Source organism: Lissotriton helveticus, chromosome 3_1 (genome assembly GCF_964261635.1).
Source record: "Lissotriton helveticus chromosome 3_1, aLisHel1.1, whole genome shotgun sequence".
Taxonomy (NCBI): domain Eukaryota; kingdom Metazoa; phylum Chordata; class Amphibia; order Caudata; family Salamandridae; genus Lissotriton; species Lissotriton helveticus.
The window spans coordinates 275,601,628-275,628,661 of NC_136061.1; the positions used below are offsets into that span (position 1 = coordinate 275,601,628).

Here is a 27,034-nt window from a genome sequence, read left to right on the forward strand (position 1 = left end):
TCTCTGAGAAGACTTTGCCCCACCTTCAGATGAAGACGACAATCGTGATCAGCTAGACATCAACAACCTAATTTGGTCACTTTGGCTTTCAGAGAGCCCGCCAGATGTTGAACCACCAGCAAGATATCCTGTCCAAAGGTGTATGGCTTCCTGGCACAGGGTTCACAACCCCACTCTGCCCTGTTTGTTGTAGTACCACATGGTGGTGGTGTTGTCCACGAGCACTTGATCCAGCAACCCCTCAGTGGATTGAAGAAAGCTTTTAATGCCAGGCATATTGCTTTCAACTCCAACAACTTGATGTGGAGTTGATACTACGCCAGAGACCAGAGTCATCTGATCTCCACCTCTACCAGATGGCTGTCCCAACCCAGAAGTGAGACATCTGTGATCCTTGTGAGTTCTGGGTGGGGGAAGCGAGAGGGTCTGGCGCGGACCCAATCTTGTTTAATCAGCCACCACTGCAGATCTTTTGCAGTTCCCTCCGATATCTGGACCAGGTCGGAGAGATTCTCCTGAGGCTGGGTCCACTGGAACGTCAGTTCCCACTGCAGAGCCCGCAGGCATGTTTTACCAGTAAGATGTAGGAGGGCTTGAGTTCCAGCAGCCACAGAACCAGTTACACCGAAATCCAAGATAGAGGTTGAAACATCTGGATCATAACCTGAACATCCTGGGTGCGCTGCTCTGGAAGATAGGTGTGAAATTGTACTGTGTCTAGAATGCCTCCAATAAAAGGAAACATCTGAGAGGGAGTCAGGTGTGACTTCTGTTTGTTGATAGAGAGCCCTAGCGATTGCAGAAGGTCCACCACAGTCTGGAGGTGAGAGACAAATGCCTGGGGTGAGCCTGAATTTCACAGACAGTCATCGAGGTAGGGAAAGACTGAAATCCCCAGCCTCTGCAGATGGGCTTCACCCACCACCATCACCTTCATGATCACTCAAGGGACGCACTGCAAATTGGACATGCTCCTAAATTACCATGAACCGCAAGTAATTTCTGTGTGCCGGCAGAATAGGAATATGTAAGTATGCGTCCTACAAATCTAGTGCTACCATCCAGTCTCCACGGTCCCGGCTAGCCAGGAGATGAGCCATAGTGAGCATTCTGAACTTTTCCTATTTCAGGAAGTAATTGAGAGGGAGTAGATCTAAGACAGGATAGAGGCCGCCATTCTTTTCCGGCCCCAGAATATAGCGAAAACTGCAAACAGGACCGCCTTCTGATGCTGGTACCCTCTCGATGGCTCCTTTGGCAAGCAGAGCCTGCACTTTGGGTTGTGAGAGTGAAAGGTGGCTCTCCGTCAGCCTATCGGGTGATGGTGGCATAAGTGGCGGGGTTTGTTTTAAAGTAAGGGCGTAACCCATAGGATGATCTGAAGCACCCATTTGTCTGACGTTAAAGTTTTCCATTGGGACAGGTAGTTTTCTACTCTGCCGCCAAACGGTTGTCCATGATAGTATGAGGGCATATTAAAGGGGCTTTGAGGCTGCAGCTGTCAGGGTGAGCAGATTGGGTAAACCTCTGGCCATGATTCCCACTAGATTTGTTGGACCCACATTCACAGCCATGAAAGGACTGAGGTGCCTTGTGGCCGTGGTTGTATGAATGAATGGACCTGGCTGATAGCTCCCACTGTAGGTATGGATGAGGCAGAAATTGGATTGCGGTTGTGGTGGGGCCAAATTAAGCACCAATGACCGACCAGTCGCCCTGCTATCTTTAAAACACTGAAGCACCAAATCTGCCTTGTTGCCAAAGAGGCAACTGACAAATAAAGTGCACATCAATAAGACCGCTGGACATACCCCCAAAAAACAGCTGCCCTCACCCAGGTGTGACGTCTAAGCACCACCACAGAAGCAATGGCTCTGCCCATCGAGTCAATGGTATCCAATTTGCAGCAAATAGTAAACTTTGCTGCATCTCTACCATCAGGATTATCCTGGGAGAGTATGGCTTGGGCCTCCTCCAAGACCATAGCCAACACTTGCGCAGCCAAATCCCATACATGTTGGAACTTTCGGCCCCATACACATGTAGTGTTCACAGACCGCAGTGCAAGGTTGGTGGGAGAAAATATTATTTTGCCAATAGTGTCAAGTCCCTTGGTTTCCCTATCCAGTAGTGTGGTAGGGAGTGCGCCAGGGTTAATCTTGGATGTAGAAGCTTGGACTACCAAGCTCTCAACAGTAGGGAGCAGAGTAAGGAAGGCTGGATTCTTGGGAGCGGGACGATGGCAGTGGGCGATAATCCTGTGCACAGGAGTGCCTATGCAGGGCTTGGTCCAGACTCCAAGCAGGACATCAGTGAGTGATTAATTTTTGGGTATTAGGGATTCTGAAGAGGATACTTACCTGTGACTGGCTTTGCCCGCCTAATTCACAATATTGGATCCAAGTGTTTAAAGACATATCTAGCATGCGGCCAATAAGGAGATACAAGGCATAGATTTTGGAAAAAACACATTCAAGGTCGCAGCATACGCGGACAACATTCTTATTGTGACCAAGGACGCAGCAAACGCCATTCCGGCCCTCATGAAGTCGATCCAAGCCTATGCCGAAGTTTCAGGGTATACCCTCAATAGGGATAAGACCGAAGTAAAATGACTCAATCTATGTGGCTCCAGAGAGATCTTGGGCGAATCTTGACTGTCCTGGCAACCTGGACTAATAAAATATCTAGGACTGGAATTCACAAACGACCTCATCTCCACTCTAGAGGTTAACGAATCCATCATTTAAAAAAAAAAATCACAAATCTTCTAGATCGGTGGTCTCCAAAATACTTATCATGATGGGGAAGAGTTGAAACGGTCAAAATGATGATCGCTCCTCTCATAAACTATGTCATTAGTATGCTCCCCATGATGCTATCAGATAACTTTTTAAAGAAGGTGGACAAGGCTATTAGTAACTTCCTATGGCAAAGGAAAAAACAAGGATCTCCACAAGTAAATTAAGGCTTGGGAAGAATATAGGAGGAGCTGGCCTCCCGAATTTCAGAAATTACCAAATAGCATTCCTCTGCAAACATGGACCTGCATAGTTCTTAGATTACCCTAATTACAAACCACGATGGTTAGATGTGGAATTAGAGCTCACTAAAGGAATCCCCCTTCAAGCGATTATGACTATGCAGACAAATAAATTGGAACACTCTAAATACATCATAACAAATACAAAAAAAGCCCTAAAGCGACTAGAGACTATCCTCGCAACAAAAATGGGTGCCTCTAATTTACAGGCAATCTGGAACAATCCTGCGATAAAAAAAAATAAAAAAACTGTATTCTGGAAACATTGGTCACACAAAGGGATCAACTTCCTTAAAGACCTATCTAATGAGGCCGACCCGATTGCGTTCTCCACACTTAAAGATAAGGGATTAACAGAGTTAGATTTTTATGACTTCCTGAAACTGAAAGTCCAGATCTCGAAACTTACCACTAATTTTACCCCCCCCCCACTCCCCTCAAGACTCACCCAATTAGTAGGAGTAGGCCACACAGTCTCAAGGATTTACAAACTTCTGATCCGAGAGCCACGCAAACAACATTTAAATAACGTGGCAAAGTGGGAAGCAGAACCAAACAGTAAAACAATTACACTGGACTGGAAGCTAATACACACAATGCCCTACAAACACAAACTCTCCCCTACTCTCTCACAAACAAAATATATGATCATAAATAGGTCATATTTGACCCCCGATAGTTTATTTAGATTAAAGCTAATCCAATCACCACTCTGCTGGAACTGCAACACCCACACAGGTGACTTATCGCACATGCTTCTGATGTGCCCAATGCTAGAAAAGTTTTGCAATCAAATTTTCAAATACATTTCACTGACTTTTAACATTTGACCGGTTAAAGAACTATCTTATATCCTGGCTGACTTTTTGGACCCTGACTTGACAGGAGAGGATGAATGCTTTCTGCTTGACTTAATGTTAACACTTGCGTGTAAAATAATCCTTTGTAATTGGAAGAACTCTGGTAAAATCACATTCAAGAAATGGCAAGAATGGTTCATTTCTTTAAGAGGAGCAGATAATATTGTGCTAAATACCTTCCCCTGGAAACCCAGACACAGGAAACTATGGAAGGCGCTTGACGCTAACACGCAGGTTTTTAAACGCCCTTGAGCTGCTAGATCAAAATGATCAAGCCCCATATCACCTCACGACCCTCACTGCCCTTGGAGACATCCCGCGGGATCTAATTGAAGGCTTCCCCCTTTTTGATCTGACTTTATTCACTACCTCAAGTTCTTTGGCTCCGAGCGCTAGCCTACCTCCTTTTAATTTCTCCTTCTGCTGTACCTCTTCGCTTTCCTTTCCCTTTCTTTTTCTGTGGTTCTATCCTTGTTCTGCAGGCCTTGTGCTGAGCAGAATTGGAACCTTGCTAGAATTTGATCTACCAGCAAACTCATGGATAATATGCTGTGCATGACGTACGGACCGATTGTAATATGTTGTTCATTCCATCACTCGTTTCTTCTAGTATTGGTTACATGATTGACGTGATGTACATACAATACTTCGCCCGCTCTTCTATGTTTATTTTTTTTGTGTTGTAAGAAAAATCAATAAAATTTCAGTGAATTAAAAAAAAAACATATCTAGCATGACACACATAGTAGATGCGCCTTCTCTTATTACAGACTTACTGGGTTATGTGAAAAAGATCTCCTGAGGAGTGCGGAAATCCAGAGCTTTGGGGTTTGTTTGCAAAAAGGAGGGTGGCACTCGTGATGGAATGGACCAATTCCAAACGTTAAAGACTAGATAGAAGGTCTTAGTTATTATAACGAAATGTTAGACATGTACACATCCACCCTCTTTATCATTGCATGACCTAAAACATCTTGGGGCCCCTCCAAGACTACTTGACAACCCAGAACACTTCAGATAGGCCACTCGGCTCCAAGAAGACCGTGATGAGGCAAAACAAAGCCCTGGTGCGAGTGGAGTCAACTTATTATTGTACTACGTGCAATATGATGACATGAGACACTGATCGTGCGGCAAACCCATCAAGGAGGTGACTCATGGGGGACCGCATTATAAAACTACAATCTACCAGTGCCCTGAACTGCCTTGTAGCCACGCTTAGCCTCTCTGTTACTTATTCAGATCAAGATTTTCTAATCATAGAAATATAATTCTGATATGGTTTTATGAAAACGTATTGTTTGATTTGCCACTTTATCAAGTGAGCCTTCAAGTCCATAGGTAAAAGCACTAAAAATCCTTTTATCTTATACTGTTGCTAATAATACAACAATATTTCCTATTATTTGTATTTGTTTTTGAACAGGAATCACAAAATAGAAATGCTAAAAAATAACCAATGTGTTATATTACTTTCAATTAATTCCAACACTTCCAACACTGTTGGTACAAATACGAGCTACATTATCTCCATGATTTGATTATTTATATCTATGCTACCAAATTCCTACTACATATATTATTACTTATGAAGAAATAAAATACAATCCAATGTTGGTTATGACAAGCATGCCTCTATCACGAAATCCCACACCTTATCAGAATCTGCAATTGAATGATGAAGAAGAACTCTGTTTTTACTTGCATAACACCAAATTAAACCCAAAACGTAGCTTATACAATCATGCTCTCTCTATCAGATTCATGAGTTGGAAATATGAGACTACTTGCATGTTTTTATAAGTTAATAAACTATAAACATTTTGCCATTCTGAAACATCAAAATGGTAAAGGAAATTAACAACATAAAATGTTGGCTATAAGTTCGGTTTAGCTGGCTGATCTAGCATATGTGGTCATACATATTATTTTTGTATCTAGTGAGTAAGATTTTGAGTTGGCAAGTGCAGGGAAGTACTATCAAAAAACCAAACTAAAGCTATCCGTAAACTAACAGATTTCTTTATATTACTCAGAATTTAAAAAGCAGTAGGAACGAAGACATCATAAATGTAAGCAAATGCATAATATTCAAACCTAAGACATCAACGTACGATTTTATCCATACTTATAGGTCGATGTATTTGTTCTATTAGATTTTGCTGGAGCAGGTTATGGAACTAAGCAGTTGCTATGACATTTTAAGAAAGAGGCTCACTAACATGATATTCAAGTTGAATTATCTTCTCTACAACCAAAACAGGTTCCCCTTTCAGGGTCACTTTCTCTTTTCTCTTTCTAATACTGACATTAGAAACTGAGGCCCTTTTACATTAGATCAACATAACAAAATAGTGTTGTAACGTGAAGCTCAGCAAAGAGGCGCCTCAAATTCGGATTTGGTTTGATTTTATATCTTGTTCATCTTTCCTAAATCTCTATTCATCTAATAATCAGAATTTGTTCTCTGCCATAATCCTCTCTATTGCGGTTTGATGAGTTTGCCTCATCAATGTATTTTGAATACACTTCTATGATTCCGAATGAATTTTGATACTCCAAAAATGTTTTTGCCAGTTCCACGTTTGTCTTGCCCTCAGGATTTCAGTTTGTAATATTTAAATATACCTGTATTCAAAACAATTTAACTTACAATGTATATTTTAATTTATTAGAATACAGTGAACACATAGAAGAACCAGGTATGCTATCACAGGATTACAGTCTCGTATTTATATTAACACTTAAAATGTTTCTAATTAATAAACAAATTACCATTTTATAAACTTACAGGTATGGCATCAGTGCGATTATCTTTCCAGACTTCCAAAAGTGCAATAACCATTTCTCTGAGCTCATCCCGGGACAAAATTCCATCCCGATCAATATCAAAAACCTTAAAACAAACTAAATGAAAAATACACAATTATTTTTAGATGAAACATAAATCAATCATTAAAGCAGATAAGCTTCTTGGGTGATCGACATGGGTGACATAACTATGCTTTGTAATGAAGGCAGAGATTAGTTCAGTCAATCAGAAGGTTTTGAATGCTGACATTACTTACTGTTTGCCTGTAGGTTTAGTAAGAATCTGAGGCAGAGACAATATAATTACTTGTCTGCCAGTAGCACATGAGATTTGGGTGTAGTGCGTTATTAGCATTATTGCTCACAAACAACTGGGCAGTCAATTGTATTTATTTAACCTCCTCAGTGTGAACCCTTACCTTTGGTCCCCTGCTCACACCAAATAAATCTCAAAATTAAATGCAGAGAAGCAAAATAAAATACAATTTGAGGAAAACTGTACTACAACTTTCATCTGAATGAGGAAAGCACAGCTCATGGCTGCAAGTAAAGGAAGGGAGGTCTGAAAAAGTAGAGACCAATCTATTACATATACATTTTTAATTTGATTAAGTTCATTCAATGACAGAAGATGTAACAAATAAACTATTGTTATAATCTTTTTTACAGAAATTGGATGGTTTAAGTCCCGATGAAGGCATATTTTATGTCGAAACGCGTCGACCGGATGCCACCTGACCTCCTTTTTAATTAAATTGTTTTGTGAATATACATGTATTAATATACAATCTTTTATCATTTCTGATCAATGCACAGTTTTTTACTAAATCCTTTTTAATCAAATTAAAAATGTATATTTTCTATAAACTGCACTAGTTTGTTTTGTTTAATCTATTGGTCATTGCTCTAATATATGCCTGGGATTGTTACTCCACATATATGAAGCTTATACAAGTTACATTTCTAAAAAAAAACAATTTAAAGATTTAACATAAAAAGTTTCAGAAAGCTTTGAGTTTAGCAACATACTGAAGGTGATTATTTCAATAATGCCTTTTCTATAGGTAAATCATGCTTGCATCTTGAATTCAACTTTGCATCCCACAGCAACCCCAAAAATACACTTAGGCTATAAATATTTATGATGTGTGGCCAAATAAATTCTGCCGAACATTAAGAAGAGGGGAGCATGCATGGTAGTTGACTAGAACTAATGTCCTTGTTGCAACAAGCTAATCCAGAAACCTATTTAACAAAAGCCAATGGCAAAAAGGCGCAATATGTATACTAGGTGAATTACATTTTAAGCTTTCGCCAGCAAACCAATGGAAACATGATAATTTCAAATGAAAAGGTTTCTGTAAACTGAAAACGATTTGGTTATTATTGAACAATTTAGGCCACAGGCATTTGTGAAAAATGCATAACAAATAAATATTGATATTTAAAAGTTACTAAAAAGTAAACATACCATTCACCTCCGTTTCTAAATGCCCCAATGCAGTCAGTCCATAAAATCTCATTATAACAAACTATGTAGCTAGCAGGCTAAAATTGGTTATGACAGATTCACAAATGTTTAACCAAGGAAAAACATATTGAAATGTTTCAGACACATTGTTATCCGGCCTCATTCATAGTGCCAGGTTCACAAACAAAAGTAGTACATCTGCACGCACAGATTTGTTTCAATGTGCTGATTTACTACTTTTTAGTATCAAGCAACATCCCCAATAGTACTCCTGAAAAGATGTGCCAGGCAGATGTTTCTAGGTGTACCATTAGGAATGTCATGTGACTGCTCCTGTTGGCTCCTAATCGCTGTGTGGCGGTCTCCTTGGTGGATAAGGCTGTAGAGAGGGAATGAAGTCTCCTAGGTAAAGGCACGCTTTTTTTTTTACATATTTTATTAGATTTTGAAAGTACCACGAGGACAAAAGCCCAACAACATCCACATAGAGATACATAAGTAAGGACTTGACAAACGTGAAGGCATCAATGTGTACAATTTGTATATGTAACAAAAAAATAACAATAACAGTACACTGAAAACTGGCAAGCAAATGACAATTCCCCAGCACACCCAAATAGACATGACAATACAACGTACATTATAGTCTGTAGACCACCCAGGAACCTACTATTACAGGGATTGTGATAGTAAAGGAGGAAGATCTATGCCCCGATATGTGGCACAACAAGACCAAATTTTCCTATGCTTTTGGGGACAACCCCTCGCCCATGCATTTATCTAGTTCTCTACGCCACTTCCCCAGTGTCGGTGGAGAGGTGCCTTTCCATAGTTGGGCAAGATCACATTTGGCAATTGTGAGGGAGAGAAAGAGAAGATGCTGTTTATATCGGTTCCCACCTATATCGTCCGTACTGTGGAGTAAAAACAAACTGGGTTCGTGTGGTAGGTCCCACAACAGCACCTCCTGAAGGCAGGACGATACCTTACGCCAAAATGGCTGTAGGGCCACACAGCTCCACACCGTATGGAGAAGGAGTAGTTTCTGTCCTGTAACTCCAGTTCTGTAGTAGGGGTATCTCTGTTATAGTCATAATCTAGGGAATAGTCCCGCCCATGTGCGAGGACCCCGGCAATCAAAAATAATCTCTTAAATTGTCAAAAAATTGCAGAACTGCAAAGACACTTAAGAGAAAATTTAAAGACAAATAATGCAGCCTATATTCACAGGCTACACTGTCCAGTACTTCAACTAGAAATTCCACCAAAAATCCACAAACAGCAAAGCCTGTCCAGATTTCCCTTGCTTTTACTGCAAAACCCCTCAGAATGATAGAGAGGAAGGCCTGGACAGACAAGCCCCATAGGCTGCCATTATGTGGTTTAAATAGGATACTGTGCCTTTAAGAGAATCTTCCAGAACTTTCTCCCAGTATCCCAGAATGCATAGCAGGTCCAACTTACTTTCAGTTCTTTTTGAAGGCGTAACACGCCCAGACCTGTCGCATTCCGTAAAGGAACATTTTCTCTTTCTCTCCACCGGGGAGGCGGGAGGGCGCTTATGACTATAACAGAGATACCCCTACTACAGAACTGGAGTTACAGGACAGAAACTACTCCTTCTGTAGTAGGGGGATCTCTGTGTATAGTCATAATCTAGTGAATAGAATAGCAAGCCCATCCCCACACCAAAGCGGCGGTGGATAAGAGAGAATTAACACCACTATTGTGCGAACAGATTTCGCAGCAAAGCCTGTCCAACTTGAGCATCTGCCCTGGCATCAGTGTCCAGGCAGTAATGCTTAGCAAAGGTATGAACCGACTTCCAAGTGGCCGCCTTGCATATTTCTGCAATCGGAACATTACGGAGCAAGGCTGTCGTGGCAGCTTTGCCCCTGGTGGAATGAGCCTTAGGCTTACCCCCTAAGGTCTTATTAGCTTTTTGGTAACATAGCTGTATGCAGGACACAATCCACCTAGAGATAGACTGCTTAGAGGTCGCAAGACCCGTCCTGACTTATCCATAATTGACAAACAATTGGTCAGACCTACGAATATCTTTGGTCTTATCAAGATAAAATTTCAACACCCTCCTAACATCCAGGGAATGTAAGGACCTCTCCGCTGGAGATGAAGGATTCTGAAAAAACGTAGGCAAAGTTATGGTCTGGTTAACATGAAAATCGGAAATAACCTTGGGAAGAAATTTAGGGTGAGTACGCATAACAACCTTAGCAGCATGAAATACAGTACAAGGTTCTTGGCAACACAGCGCCTGAATTTCACTCACCCTGCGGGCCGATGTAATGGCCACGAGGAACGCCGCCTTCCAGGACAGGTGCTGCAACGAAGCCTTATGAATAGGTTCAAAAGGCTCCTTCATCAATCTGGACAGCACCACGTTCAATTCCCATGAAGGCGAAGGAAGCCTGACAGGAGGGAACACTTTCTTCAAGCCTTCCAAAAAATCTTTGATCACAGGGATCTGGAAGAAGGAAGTCTGTGAATGGCATTTCCTGTAGGCAGTCAAAGCAGCAAGATGAACCTTAATAGAGTGGACATTAAGGCCAGACTGCGCCAACTGTAGAAGATAAGGAAGGATGACATCTTCCTTGCATGTCGTAGGGTCATAGTTCTTAGACTGACACCAGATACAAAATCTCTTCCACTTGTAAGCATAGGAAGTCCTAGTGGAAGGTCTCTTAGACTCCTTCAGTATGTCCATACAATCTGCAGGAAGATTCAGATGACCATACTGTACTAACTCAGGAGCCATGCTGCCAAACTCAACGACGAGAGGTTGGGGTGCAACATCAGCCCCCCGAACTTCGTGAGAAGGTCCGGCCTACACGGCAGCCGAATATGAGGAAGTAGAGACCGGTGAAGCAGGTCCGTGAACCACCACTGTCTGGGCCATTCCGGGGCAATCAGTATCAACCGAGCCCTGGACTGGGACAACTTGATGAGAACCGTCGGAATCAGGGGAATGGGTGGAAAAGCGTACAGAAAGCTGTTCGACCAGTCGATCCATAACGCGTTCCCCAGCGTCCCTGGCTGGTAGTACCTGGAGGCGAAGTCTCGGCATTTGCTGTTTTCGGCGGTGGCGAACAGATATACGTCTGGAGTTCCCCACCTTGCGAAGACTTCTCCTAGTACTTCGTCGTTTATGACCCATTCGTGGTTTTCCTGAATCAGTCTGCTCAGTGCGTCTGCCTGAACATTCTGCACACCTGGCAGATGGGTAGCCGTTATCGTCAGTCCTCGAGCCAGAAGTCAGCGCCAGATCGCCTGTGCCTCCTGCGACAGGGTGCGTGACCTCGATCCTCCCTGCTTGTTGAGGTAATACATTGTGGTCGTATTGTCCGTTTGCACAAGTAGAGAGTCGGTCCGGAAGGACGGATGAAAAGCCTTCAGTGCCAAGTGAACAGCTCTGAGTTCCAGGAAATTGATGTGGTACGTGGACTCCATCGGTGACCACGTCCCTTGAATCTGTAGGTCTCCGGAATGCGCTCCCCAGCCCTGGAGAGAAGCATCCGTCACGACAACCTGAATGGGAATGTCCTTGTGGAAGGGAACCCCTCTGAGGAGATTCTCCGCTGAGCACCACCACTTCAGAGACTGAAGAGCATGTAGAGACAGTCGTATCTTGTCGTCCCAAGATCCTCTCCTCTGGTCCCACTGATCTTCCAAGCACTCCTGCAGCGGTCTCATGTGCAGCCGCACATGTGGCGTCAGGAAGATGCAAGAGGCCATCGATCCCAGTAGAGAAGACACCGTCCTCACTGTCGTGGATGGAGCAGCCATGAGAGCCTGAGCCTTCCGAAGCAGTGATAATCGTCGCTCCTCCGAAGGAGACACGCTTGCTGACAGCGTATCGATGGAGGCTCCCAAGTACTGAATGCACTGGACTGGAGTCGGAACCGACTTGGTCATGTTGATGTGCAACCCCAGCCTGTTCAATAGAACGCACGTCTTCTGGAAGTGTGCTTGCGCTTCCGTGAAGGAGGAGGCCTTGATCAACGAATCGTCCAGGTACCGGTAGACAAATACCTTGTTCTTCCTTAGGTGTGCTGCTACCACAGCCATGCACTTTGAGAATGTTCTCGGCGCAGACTTCAGTCCGAATGGCAGTACTGTGTATTGATAGCGATTGGCGCCGACGTGGAACCGCAGGAACTTCCTGTGTTTGTGTGCAATGGGCACATGGAAGTAAGCATCCTGGAGGTCGATAGCACACAGCCAGTCTCCCCGTTGCAGCTGAGGATAAATCTGATGCAACGACAGCATGCGAAACTTTTCTCTGCGAATCCACTTGTTTGCTTGTCGCAAATCCAGAATGGGCCTGAACTCGTTCTTGTCCTTTTTTCGAACCAGAAAGAACCGGGAGTACAGACCTCTTCCTCTTTGAGACAGAGGTACGACTTCGATCGCCCTTTTCCTTAACAGGATATCGGCTTCCGCCTGGAGCTCTCGCAGCTGATACTGTGAGCCGGCCGGAGGAATCGATGGGGGAGGGCTGATGAACTGAAGACTGTATCCATTGCAAACAATATTCAGCACCCACTTGTCCTGAGTAATTTTTCTCCACTCTGCCAGAAAAGATTGAATGCTTCCCCCCACCGGAGCGGGTAACAGTTGACGGGGAAGTAAGTGCTCAGGGCCTAGACCCGGCCTGGCCCTTAGTCGCTGGTGCCGACTGATGGCCTCCTCTGCCCTTCTGGCGTTTCTGGAATGGTCTTCTGAACTGCTGCTGTTGTTGTTGCTGCTGTTGTCCAGAAGATTGGCCACGCCCTCTGCCTTGACCACCGAACCGCCGTTGGAACGGGCGGTACGTCTTCTTGGTCTCCTTGGGCTTCTCCAAGCCCACCGCCGTGAGCGTTTCAGCTTCCGCCTTCATGCGGGCCATCTCATCGCCCGCGTGCTTCCCGAACAGGGTTTCGCCAGAGAATGGCAGATTAGCAACCGGCAGATTAGCAACCCTCTGCTGAGCGTCCGGTTTCAAAGACGTAAGGCGGAGCCATGCATGTCGTCGCTGGTTTATTCCGTGGCAGAAACCATGCGCAGCCAGAAGAGAAGAGTCAGCTGCAGCGCTGATGATTTGGTTCGACACCAACATCCCTTCGTTAAGCACCTCCTGGAAGTCTTCCCGCTTGTCCCGCGGAAGAAGTTCCACAAATTGTTGAAGCGATTCCCAGAGGGCTCTGTCATACCGACCCAACAAGGCAGTGGCACTAGCTGCCTTCATTGAGGTCGCTGAGGTCCCACAAACTCTTCTACCAGAGGAATCCAACCACCTTGATTCCTTGTCTGGCGGAACTGTGGAGGAAGGCGTGGTGGCATGTTGTTTGCGCGCCGCTGTCACAATCACCGAGTCTGGAGGAGGCTCCAGCCTCAGAAAGGCCGGGTCCGAGTCAGGAGCCCGGTATTTCTTCTGTAGCCTGGAAGGTGCTGCCTTAGTCACTGCTGGCGTGAGGAAGAGGTCCAGGGCCGGTTCTTCCAGGCCCGGCACCAGTGGTAGTAACGGCCAAGACAAATGCTTCTGGTGGAGCGTCTCGAAGATGACCGAAGTCTTCGGAGTGGGCACCGTCAGAGTAATGCCCAATTTCGCCGCACCCCGTAGCAGCACGTCCTGGAAGGACACCAGATCGTCGACCGGTGAAACCCTCGTGTCCGGTGAATCCGACAAGGTCGGGGAGTAGTCCCTGGTCCCAGATGACCTGGTCCGTGACCGAGACCTGTGTCTCCTGTGGCGCCGTCTAGATCGGGTCGAAGACCTGTGACGCGAACGGTCCCTTCTCCCGGAGCGGGAGCGCGATCTCCCATCGCGTGGGCGCTCCACCGGTTTCCGCGGAGGAGTCTTCCGCGGCCTCTCCTGGGGTTTCGGGGTAGGCGTACCCTTAGGAGGTGTCGGAAGCAGAGGCAGGGACACCGACCTCGGTGGTCTATGAGGAGGGAAAGGCGGCAGAGGCTGCCCCGCCGGAGAAGGCGGAGGCATGGAGGGGAGCGGCGGCTTAGCCGGAGGAGCCTCCTTCGGTAGAGGAGGAGGGGTCACAGGCCTGGTAGGCGTATATACCACCGAGTACCTCGTGCCCGATGACTTCTTGGAGGAAGGGGCCTTTGATCCAGACCCTCCAGAGCGTGAACGACGCCTCTTACGTCCTCCATCAGATCCAGCGTGACTTTTGGCGCCAGAATCCCTCCTGCGCCTCTTAGAGGAAGTTGAGATCCTAGGCGACGCCGATCTCTTCCTGCTCGACGTCGAGCGTCGTTTTTCAGGCGTGGAACGGCGATCCCTTGCCTCTGGCGTCGAACGCCGTCTCCTCGACGTCGAGTGTCTCTTCCTCGACGTCGATCGTCGCCCCCTCGACGACGAGCGGTCAGATCTCGACGGCGAGCGTCGACCCTTCTTCCTTGATGACCGCTTCCTCGCGGTCCTCGACGCCGAGGAGCCCCTCGACGTCGAACTGGTCGACGGCGACCGGCGGTGTCGCCTCGACGGCGAGCGCCGGTGTCTGCGTCGACGGCGATGCCTCGACGTCGTCGGCGGTGACTTCGACGGCGGCCTGGCCAGGCCTCTCGACGTCTATCTTCCACGCTGTCTCGACCCGGAGCCCCGGGGAGAAGGGGAACACACCGTCGTCATCCCTCTCGACGTCGTCGTCGATGCTATCGACGTCGACGGAGACCGGGACCTTTTGCTGGTCTTCCTGCCTCTGGGGAGCCCCCCAGAGGCCTCAGCAGGGGCAGAGGGAGCCTTCCCAGCCTGCCCAGACCCACCTGCAGACGCCTCTCTTCTAGGCCTTGGAGCCTAATCTTCTGTCTTTCCCTCAGGGTCCTTGTAGAAAAGGCCTGGCAGATGTCACAATCCTCAGGGACATGTTCAGCAGGGAGGCAAATAATGCAGACGTCGTGTGGATCAGTCTTGGCCTTCTTCCTTCCACATGCTGGGCACTTGTTGAACAAAGCAGGCATTTTAGATCCCTAAAAGCCTGAACAAACACACACAGAAGTGAAAGGCAACACCAAGAATCAAATGAGAACACTTTAAAAACCAAAAAGTGTCAACAAAATCCAATAAACCCTTGACAAAGGGGGAGCTCAATGCACAGGTCCTGTAAGCAGGAGCCGGAAAAAAGAACTGAAAGTAAGTTGGACCTGCTATGCATTCTGGGATACTGGGAGAAAGTTCTGGAAGATTCTCTTAAAGGCACAGTATCCTATTTAAACCACATAATGGCAGCCTATGGGGCTTGTCTGTCCAGGCCTTCCTCTCTATCATTCTGAGGGGTTTTGCAGTAAAAGCAAGGGAAATCTGGACAGGCTTTGCTGTTTGTGGATTTTTGGTGGAATTTCTAGTTGAAGTACTGGACAGTGTAGCCTGTGAATATAGGCTGCATTATTTGTCTTTAAATTTTCTCTTAAGTGTCTTTGCAGTTCTGCAATTTTTTGACAACTTAAGAGATTATTTTTGATTGCCGGGGTCCTCGCACATGGGCGGGACTATTCCCTAGATTATGACTATACACAGAGATCCCCTACTACAGAAATGTCCCTTCCTCACTGTAGGAGAGTAGGGTCTGCTATCCTATGGTCACCCCAAATTTTTGCTTTTTGCTTCACTGGTTTTCGACTACTGAGGCTGTGGGCCTGCTAATCAGACCCCCAGCCTGCTGTTCTCTCACTAAATTAATGACACATGTGCTATAGGCACATACCAATTGGAAATGGACTCCTTGTCAGCCCCTGTAGAATGCACTATAGGTGCACAGGGCATAGGGGCCACCAAGGCCTACCAGGGGCTGCAGCATATCTTTTGCCACCCCTGGCTGGTTCTTAAATTGACACAACTGGCTGATCACTCAGCTGGGGTAAGGTGGTGTAAACACCCCTTGCTTAGGTATAGTATATCTATATCTAAACCTATATCTGGACACATGTAAACCTGTGAGCCACTCCTATAGTAGGCCTCATCAATCCTGGAGGCTGAGTGCGTGGTTTTATGTGAGATGGAGCTCTAGCATGAGCTGAGCCTGTCTGCAGCTGTCGGGAACAAATCCCTAAGCTGTTTCAGGATAATGCCATACCATATACTATTAAGTGCCTTATAATCCTCGCGGTTATTTAGCAACTTTGGTTTGGCTTTATCAAAACATGTCGTGTAAGGTGTCATACGATTTGGAATACCATCCCCTCGCCAGTTCTGGCGACGGGGATGGCATTCCACCCCTCTAGAGGGGGAAGACATGTTACTTTACTTTAATGCGGTTAATTTCTCCAAAGACCTTAAGATCCACAAAATGGATGCCTCTGCCACAGACAAATGTCTGGACCCCTGCAGTTGACCGAAACTCGACCAAATGGGTCCTGGACAAAGGGTTTCCTGTCACAGGAGGGTGTCACCGCCCTCCAGACAGGAGATAGTGTATTGTAGCAGGGAGGTTTGAAAGAAACCAGACACTGCCTGGGGCGCACAAGGCTGCCCCTTGCATAATCCGGCCAAACCGGTTCTGGGGCACTCCAGCCCTCGTGCCAGGGCGGCCTGGATCAAAGGAAGGGGGTGTATCCACCCACTTCCTGGGTCCCACCCATAGGAGGGGACCTAGCAGGTAATCACGCCCCCCAGATTGGAATAAGAGTGGGAGCAGTGCCAATGCACATCAGATTTCCTGGAAGAAACATTTGAAACGCAATTCTGGACCCTTCGCCCTCCATCTCATCGTGGAAGCCCGAAGAATCTCCCTTGTGGTCAAGGAGTGACCACCCTGCAGCAGCAGGCACCATCCAGCCCTCGACGTCTACTTAGTTGCAGTTCCCGCCGGAACTCGAGCGACTGAGATCGACGAGATCAAGCTTGCCTGCCTTCCAACAGCCCGATCCACAGTCCCTGCAGAGCTGAGACCCGCGGAGGCGACCGGAAGCGTGGGGCACGCCATCTTGAATTGACCACGAGACGCTGACCGTGCAGCCCACGAGTGACCCTCGAAGCTGTGCACCGGGGTTTGAGAAGCCCCCACCCTGAGCTGCTCCTGAGCCGAAGTTCAGCCCTCCACACTCGACGAGTGCTGCGTGGGGCCCTTTGGCTCTATTTGGCTCAACGCGTTGGCCCGGTCACTTGCCAGCTGGCTAGTGGTCCCTGTGCCGACGAACTACCTAAGAAGACTCGTGAATCTGGTTGCTCCAGATCCACACCAGCTCCCCTGAAAAGGAGCCCCGACTCTGACCTTCCTGGTCCGAGTGAGAAGCAATCTTCCGATCCCGCGTGGATTGCTCTTACCAAGGCTTGTTTGCTCCAAACTTGAAGCCGACTGCACCGACGGTGAGAGCCTGCGTGGGACAGATCGTGACCTGCTCCTGGACGTCGCAGATGCCCCAGAGCCCACGTGACAGCGGAGAGAAGCTCCTCGACGACCACCTGATTGCGCCCGACATTGCCTGGTTCCGTCCTGGTTCCACCCTGGTCACTGCTGAGTGACCCAGACTCTGTCCCCTCTGCTTTCAGGTACTCTACAACTTGAGTCCACCCTTGGACTCCACCGGACACTTCATCTTCAACCTGCCTGCAGCCCTTTCAGCTCCAAGCACCAAGAGCCTGCGTGTCAAAACCAGACGCCACTTCGACCCTGTGCACCCACTTCCTGTGGGTGAGGTAACTTTGCTCCGCCGGTGTTCCCACACTGGTGCACACCTCTAGGGTCTGTGTGTTAAGTTTTGTTCCTCTAGGTTCAGCGGAAGTGTCCTTAAACTTTAACTCTATGACTTTTACGCACCATTGGTTAACATTGGTGCATGCGTGCGCTTTCCGCACATCTCCCGAATCCCGAGGGCCATTCCCGACTTCAGCATTGCTTGTCCTGACTGCTCCCAGCGATTCCCTAGGCCCTAGGCCTAACCACTGTTCGAGTGGCCTCTCTTATACCACTTGTTTAGTATATGGTTTGAGTGGCCACCCGCCCTCATCCATAATTGTGCAACTTGTATGTTTAAACAGTGCTTTTGATTTAACGCTTGTGCCCCTTTATTCATAAAGAATACTGGGGATATTTTTTAGTAATAAACACATATATTTTTATAATATATACTTGTGTGGTGTCCTTTCATTTGGTATTACAGGATTGTATGTGGTAAAACAGCTCGCTTAACACGACCTCTTAAGTTAAGCCTTTAGGCTGCTTAGTCCATGCTACCCCTAGGATAGCTTGTCTAATAAGGTTGACTTACAACCAGACACCATAAGGGATTGTTTGGTCAGGTAGTAGGTGGTTCCAGAATTGGAAACATCCCCTACCAGGCCAACTTCTCACACTCACAGTCACATCGTAAGCACTGTACGGATGCCACTACTCCCATCTTCCAAAGACGGAGACGGGTATAATACACGCGGGGCACATATTTAAACTGTATGAGATGGAATCTGGAAGAAACCGCAGCACCAAGGGGACTGGCTATCGTCTCCGCCCAATCATCATCCGATAAGTCTGGAATGTCATCCTGCCATGCTCTCCTTGTTTAGTGTAAAGCAGTGTTGGAATGCGTTGTCAGTGTTTGACAACGCAATCTGTCATATTTTGTGGGCTCCGAGATCCCCCATAAGAAGTCCACCCTACAGCGGGTGGAATTCAGGGAGGTCAGATATATCTGTGAGTGAGGGAGTCAAGGCATGACGCAGCTGGCGGTACCTATAGAACTGAGTTTTGTGAAGATTGAACTCTTCCTGCAGTCGCTGAAATGATTTGAGCATGGTGCCCCGCATAACATCCCCCAAGGTAGAAATACCAATCAGGTACCACTGACAGAACCCTTTCAGTGTAGACACTGGACGCACATAAGTGTTGTGCCATAGGGGCGTCGCCTGGGTCAGCCGCATGTGCCAACCCATTCTGCGGACCGCATACCGACATAGCCTGATCATTGTTTGACTAGCATGTGGCAAAAAATCAAGGCGGTGTGCACTGTAGAGGAGCTGCAGGAGGGGAGTCCTTTTCATAGCCGCATGCTCCAGTGTGAACGCCGGGTCTGTAGGTGGATTATACCACCAGTCGTTAATGATTAACATATGCACCTCAACATAGTAGGAGTATACATCGGCAGCCGCGATGCCTCCACAGTAGGTAGATTGCGTACATGTCTGAAGTGCCACACAAATCGCCCCTAGGAATTTATTATGTACAGCATTAATTTGTGCGAACCAGGCCTGCGGGATGTGATCAGGGAAATTCTGTAGACGGTAAAGGACCCTGGGGAGCGAGACCATCTTGAATATGGCCAACCGCTCGTACAACAAAAGTGGTAGGGATGCCCAGACGGCTGTATCCTCATGGAGATTGACAAGGAGTAGGTTGGTATTGCGTGTCCACGAAGTCTGCGGACAGGGGGACACATATACTGCCAAATATTGAAACCCTTCTGTGGCGTGTTTTAACTGGGAAGCCCAGGTGCCCCAACCTTGATGGCCATACACCGGAAACAACACTGATTTAGTGGGGTTAGCATGAAGCCCAGGGTTCTGACCAAACACCCGAAGGATCTGCAGAATGCATGGGCCCGAGATCCAGGGGTCAGTCATAATAAACAAGACATCATCCACGTAGAGCGCAATGCAGTCTGATTGTGAACGCGACCAGTTGAAAACCACTAAGCACTGGGTCACTACGAACCCACACCGCCAAGGGCTTCCCTGCAAGGGCAAAGAGGGTATAGGGGGCAACTTTGACGTGCGCCCCACCCAATTGAAAAGAAGGGGGAGCGATGACCAGCTAAACGTACAGAGCACATAGGTTCAGTGTAGAGGAGGAAGCCAAGAAGTGTGGACCAAAATTAATCCCTTCTAGGAGTTGAAAAAGGAGCTCCCAGCTGAGAGTGTCGAAAGCCTTATCCCTATCCGCTAGGAGTAAGGCAGTGGGACGTCCCAGTTCCGGAGCCATCGCCATGGCTTATCAACCCGTTGAATATTATGTCGGATGGCCCGATGCGGCATAAAGCCAGACTGGTCTGGGCTGGTCCTGAATACATGCCCGCAAAGGATCCGCCAGGACCTACCCCAGTATTTTGGATTCGAAGTTTATTAAGGAAAAAAGGGCGATAGGAGGACGGAACCTCCGGTGGGCGGCCAGGCTTCAGAAAGAGGACAATCTCAGCCTAACACCAATCCTGGGAAGCAGGCGCTGGTCAAGGGCCTCATGGATCATGTCCAGCAAATGCGGACTCAGCGAAGCCATATGAGAGCGAAGAAACTCCACAGGGAATCCATTCGGACCCGGAGCACAACCAGGGCGCATCATATTGACTCAGCTGTCAGTTCGTCGATGGTAATGGGGGTTCTCTCATTTGGGTCGACACCGCTGGGGGGGGAATATCACGTAGGAACTCCACGATAACATCAACGGATACCTTTCACTGCGGGTATATAGCGCAGAAAAGTGACGGGCAAATTCCTCTACCACCTCTGCGGGTGCAGTACGCAGGACACCATAACTACCCCTGATGGAGGGGACCATGGCTGGGCCCTGCCGGGCTTGACAATCTATGCAGCATTTTACAAGATGTATCCTCCCATTGATATATCCTGTGCTGGAACGCCAGCCAGATGTCCTTGACCTCCTCTGTCAAATGGTGGTGTAGCTGCTGTTGTGCAAGGGATAAATTCCTTTTAAGGGCCGAGGTGGGTCCCCACAAGCACCTCGCCTCCAGGGACGCACACTAGTTTCTAGTTCGGACCTCTGGGCGGAACGCTTACGTTTATCATTAGTCCTATACCTAATGTCCACCCCTCTAATGGTGGGCTTCAGGGCTTCCCACAGGGTAGCTCTTGAAGGAGCAGAATCTACATTCAAGGAGAGATAATCCTGGATTGCCGTGGTGAGGCACTCCTGATAATCTGGATCACGTAGATGCCACGGGGATATCTGAACAGGGTTTTTTGAAAACGTAGGAGGAGTGTCGCCATGACCAGCGATTGATCGAATAACCCTCTCGGATGATGTGAGATCTGGCAGAACCTGTGGACATAACTTTGTAGTGTAAACATAGTCCAAGCGGGACATAGATCCATGCACCGCCGATATGCATGTATAGCCTGCAGGGTGAAATGTGCGCCACAGGTCCACCAAACCCAACGTCCCAGCAAGCAAAAACACTCCCCAACAGAGTCAGACCCCCAGGGAGCTCACCCCACAGCCGAGCTAGGCATTCCACAAACATAGCCCCGAGGGGCGGAGGAGCATACACAGTACCCAACATGAGCGGTTCACTGTAAAGCGTCCCCGTCAGGAGAACATACCGGCCCGCAGGGCCCATCCAATGTTTAGTAAGGAGGAAAGGAACATAGGTATGAATAAGGATGGCGGTCCCACAGGAACCCCCTGTTGAACCCTGCATGGAAGACCTGTTGGAATCCGAATCTAGCCGAACACGGGGCCTTCTTGCCTAGGAGTTTAGTCTCCTGTAGTAGGAGAATATCTGCCTTATAACGCTTGGCTTGCCGAAGGATAGGCCCCCGTTTTACTTTATTGAGCAGGTCCCGGATATTCCAAGACACCACCATCCGGTTGCCTATATGGGAAGCTGTCGCTGCTGAATGAGCCATGTATCTAGCCTGGGTCCAGGACCAGTAGTTTGCCTATTGAGGAGTAGGATGTGCGTCTATAAAACCAACCTTACAATTATGAAAACCCCCCCCACCCGTCAACAACCCCCCTCCCCATAACTGCCAAAAAAAAGAGCATCTGTCGCAGTAAGGGGAACCTCAGGACCCACACCACGGACCCCAAGGAGCCCCCTCCAATGGATCCCAACCCCCCCACCAAACACAAACCTTGGGGAGCTAGTGGCCGTGCAGGTCAACCACCATGTGTGACAGCCAACTCTGCTCGGTGCATACTGATCAGGGCAAGTCCAACCCACAAACAGTCTGTTATACATGACTAAGGATATCACAAGCTGTGGGTCGGTCAAGAAGCTTTTACAGGACCAGAGGATCGACGTTCAGAGCCAGAGCAATGCCGCCGCTTGGACTTCGCTCTACGTGATCGATTCCGTTGCAAGCACGCAGGGGAATCGGATTCCAGCGGCTTCGGAGAATATGGCTACAGATGGGCCCTTCCATCGGACCAGGCGAAGACAGCTTCAGGATAGTCAAAAAAGACTTCTAGATCACTCGGAGCCTGGCAGCATACAGGAGCATGTAAGAGATGTTGAGTTCACGTATCCTCGGTTTTGCTGCAATGAAAGACTGTTGTTGTTGCTGCACCAGGCGGGTGTAATACGGACAGATCATAATAGGCCTTGAGTCGAAGAAGAGTTTGTCTTTATTTTGCTGGGCATATTGCAGCACATGTCCTAATCTGCATAGTTTAAGAGCATGGCAATGACCGTCCATGGATTTTCTCCAGGAGGTGGATTTCGTGTAAGCGCCCAATGTGCCCTCTCATCCACAAAGCATTCTGAGCTACTGTCCGCCGGGAGCCACTCTAGAAGCCATGCCGTGAGAAAGCGAGTCATGAAGCTACCTTCGCAGCCCTCTGGAAAAACCGACCAAGCGGAGATTGCAGCTCCTGGCGCTGCACTCTGCAACCTCAGCGCGGGCAGCGAGCTCCTGCGAAATCAGTTAATTTATTGACCTGCTGTTGAAGGGTCTGCACAGAATCCTCTACTGAGAACACCCACGTCTCAGCCTCAGTAATACGATCAACAGCCTTACGTAGGTCCTGTCACAGAAATGAGACCTCGATGCCCACTGCGCCAATCTTGGCCTCCAACGCGTCCCTTGCATTTGTAATGGCCGCTAGCAAGGCCGCGTTATCCGGGACAGGTCCATGGGGAGGGCCACCACTTGCATATGTTGCAAACTGGTCAAGGGTGCTCTGTTTCGGTTCCGTGGCATCAGGTTTATCCTTCCCCATTGTTGGGATCTTCAGTGGACTATGCGAGCAGTTTCTAGTCGCTCCCACTCCAGCGAGACATGTAGAAGCACCAATCCACCACTGTAGGGACTCTCCAGGGGGGGTGCTCCGCTGCTGGTCCTCATGGAATCTGTCCACCCCAGACAGCAAGCTGCACTGGAAGTAATCTAGCCGCTTCTGCAACAGCCAAGCGGGCCCCTCTAGAGGAACCGAGCTCCCCGGACCACCAGCACACGAAGCACCCCAAAGCCCGACAACTAGATGCAGCGCCCTTACTGGCGGCTTGGCAGGCCGGGTATAGTGGATCACTAGGTCCTAGTATCACCACACAGGGCCGCCCCCTTAGCCAAGCCCCGTCACTGGGCACAAATCAGCGACGTAGGGTAAATTCCCAGGTCAACGGCACACGGAGTGTTCTCAAGGCCTCAGGAGTAACAAAAATGGCAGCTATGGACAGAAGTGATTCCGGGCTCAGGTCCGTACCCCAGGGCAGCTGCTGCTTCAAGGATAGCGGGCGGGCTCCTCGCCGTGCTCCAATCTGCAAAACGCCGCCCGCACGGCCGCACAGCGGACTAACAACCGTGCCCGGTGCCCAGCGCCCAAGTAGTCCCCCCTTCCTCGAGGAAGATTGTGACCTATGGCACCGGTGGGGCCCAACAGATGCGGTCCAACAGATGCGGCTCAGAGTGCCGGCCCCCCCGCCCCAAGCCCCGCAGCAGTCGGCCTCCTACACCGACCGGTACGCAGGCCGGGACAAGCCCCACGACCACAAGCCGACCGGACCCACGAGGCCTCCCCGCGGCACAGGCCCCGTCCGGCGACCAGAACCGCCACCGGCAAAGGCCCGGGGGAGAGGACGTGCGACGACCAGCTACCCCCACTGAACCCCCCCAGCACCCCCTCTCATCCCGACCAAGGTAGGCATCATGCCCCGACCCCGAACACAGTCGCAGCCCCACAGGACCCGACAGCCAGCACAGGGATGCCGAGCTCAGGCCACAGCGCGCTCCTCTCGATGGTTTACAGCTTTTCTTGGCTCCATTAGCACACCGGATGACACTTCCGTCCTGTTCGCCAAGGATTAGCTGCACACAAGTCAGGATGGGTAGGATAAACATCGTATTATGGTGGCGGGCGCACAGAACTTATTCAAGCTGCGTCCGCCATTATTGCTGGCCAAGCCACGCCCCCACACTTTTTTATTCTTAATCTTCCATGGCAAAACAACTTTTCCCATGGAGAAAGCCCTTCCCCTACTCCTAAACCAAGTCTAGGGGAGAGCTATTCCACTGCCAATCCTGGAAAAGGCGTTACTCTTGCCCTCCCTGGAGGAAATCTCCATCCATTTCGGGGAGTCGGAAAGGAAGATAGGAATACCCACAAACTTACATTTTTTAATATTCCCAAACTTCCAAGGCAACATATGCTTTGGAACACCCACTTTGCACTGTATGGGAGGGATTTAAAAGTACACATTTATTCACATGTGGCAGTAAGGTACGCCCTCCTAAAACTATTTTCTCCCCCCCAGGAATCTCTGTGGAATCTTGGCAGATTTAAAAACTGTCAATTTGGTTTTAAAAGTATATTTATCACAAAATCTACCTTTGTGAATCGGGACTACTGTGAGAATCCTAGACCTTGAAGCACAAGTTACTACTTGTGTAACGATATATCTGTAAGAGACATTAGTTAGTGATAGATTCCTTACCTTAGAATATCCCCAGGCGTCAGACTAGATCTGGAAAGTTTTGCTTAGCAGTACACCTGCGCGTCAGTAGGTGGCGTCCTGCGGCTCCACGTCCGTCGCTGGCGTCGTATTCGCTGAGATGACGTCACAGACACTACTTAGGCACCACCCATGCTTGCTGGAGTCAGTTCTGTACACGACTTTCCGCGCCAGTAACGCAGAGCCATGCAAGATACTGACCACTGGTGCATTGAAAACTAGGGCCCTGAAAGGCATGACCTTAACCCTTGTAATCAATTCGCAGAACGGGGAGGATGTTTGGGGCAGTAAGGAATCTATCACTAACTAATGCCTCTTACAGATATATTGTTACAAAAGTAGTAACTTATGCATCTGAAAGACACACATTAGTGATAGATTCCTTACCTTAGAATAGATACCCCAGCAATACCAACGCCGGTGGTGGGTCTGCAAACAAGATGATACCAGAAAGTCACGGAGAACAGAACGGCCAGAGAAGCTGTCTCTCCAGACTTGACTGTCAAGGCAGTAATGCTTGGTAAGCGTGTGCAGTGAGGCCCAAGTAGCTACCTGACAAATGTCCTGCAAGGGAACGCCGTGTCCCAAAGCAGTAGTGGCTGCCATTGCCCTGGTGGAATGGGAAAGCAACCCCACAGGAGGCTCCTTCTTAGCCAATGAGTAACAGGCCTTGATGCAGAGAACGACCCTCCGAGAGATGGTCCGTTTGTGCATGGCCCGACCTTTTTTGGCGCCCACGTAGCCAACAAAGAGCTAGACCTACATGAGCCCCCTCGCGGCCATCGCACGCCAACACAACCTCAGCATAATCTCCTACGCCGACGACACCCAGCTGATCCTCTCCCTGACCAACGACCCCGCCACCGCCAGAGCCAGCCTACACGAAGGGATGAAAGAGGTAGCCGAGTGGATGACGACCAGCCGCCTGAAACTGAACTCGGACAAGACGGAGGTCCTCATCCTGGGCTCCTCACCCTCCGCCTGGGACGACTCCTGGTGGCCTCCCGCCCTGGGCACCGCACCCAAACCGACAGACCATGCACGCAACCTGGGCTTCATCCTGGACTCCTCCCTCTCCATGACCAGGCAAGTCAACAACGTCTCCTCGGCGTGCTTCAACATCCTACGCATGCTACGAAAGATCTTCTGGTGGATCCCCACCGAGACCAGGAAGACCGTCACCCAGGCCCTCGTCACGAGCCGACTGGACTACGGCAACGCCCTCTACGCCGGTACCACCGCCAAGCTCCAGAAGAGACTCCAGCGGATCCAGAACGCCTCAGCGAGACTCATCCTCGACATCCCCAGACACAGCCACATCTCCAGACACCTGAAAGACCTGCACTGGCTCCCGGTCAACAAGAGAATTACCTTCCGGCTCCTCACCCACGCACACAAAGCCCTACACAACCAAGGCCCGAGTTACCTCAACAGCCGCCTCAACTTCTACGCTCCCAAACGCCATCTCCGATCGACCAGTCACGCCCTCGCCGCCGTCCCCCGCATCCGAAGAGCGACAACAGGAGGAAGGTCCTTCTCCTACCTGGCCGCCAAGACCTGGAACTCCCTCCCGACCGACCTGCGCCAGACCCAAGACCACCTCTCCTTCAGGAAGAAGCTGAAGACCTGGCTGTTCGAGCAGTAGCGGCACCCCGCCCTCCCCCAAGCGCCTTGAGACCCTACGGGTAGGTAGCGCGCTATATAAGTGTCATTGATTGATTGATTGATTGATTGATTGAGTCATTTATTTATTTATTTTATTTTACAGATTTTTAAAGCGCATGGCTGCCCGCAAGCGTCCCAGCGCTAGTGATATGTATGACAGAAGAAATTGAGGAAGAAGTGTTATGGGAACAGCCAGGTCTTGAGTGCCTTACGGAATGGAAGAAGATTGGGCTGGGCCCGAATGTCAGAGGGTAGTGAGTTCCATAACTTGGAGGCGTTATATGCAAATAGTCGGCCTCCAGAGCGGGCTTTTTTGATCCTGGGTACGGATGCCAGATTGTCGTGTGAAGAGCGGAGAATTCGGTTGGTCCTGCAGGGGGTGACAAGGTCTTTTAGAATGGGTGGGGCCTTTCCCTTCAAGATTTTATGGGTAGTGCAAAGAGCCTTAAAGGGCTTTCTTTCCTGAATGGGCAGCCAGTGCAGGGACTTTAGGGCTGGCTTGGCTGAGCAGCGGCGGTGTGTTCCTGTAAGAAGCCGAGCAGCAGTATTTTGCACCGT

At 48.7% G+C, this 27,034-nt stretch overlaps 1 protein-coding gene across 3 annotated transcripts in view; it reads right to left on the reverse strand.

The window, feature by feature from the left end:
• Nucleotides 1–27,034, reverse strand: part of USP32 (ubiquitin specific peptidase 32) — a 1,745,589-nt gene that overhangs the window by 989,446 nt on the left and 729,109 nt on the right. For all 3 annotated transcript variants that reach the window (XM_078679804.1, XM_078679802.1, XM_078679803.1), the window contains exon 8: nt 6,695–6,810. In XM_078679804.1, coding sequence (XP_078535930.1) covers nt 6,695–6,810 — 116 coding nt within the window. The remainder of the gene's footprint in view (nt 1–6,694; nt 6,811–27,034) is intronic.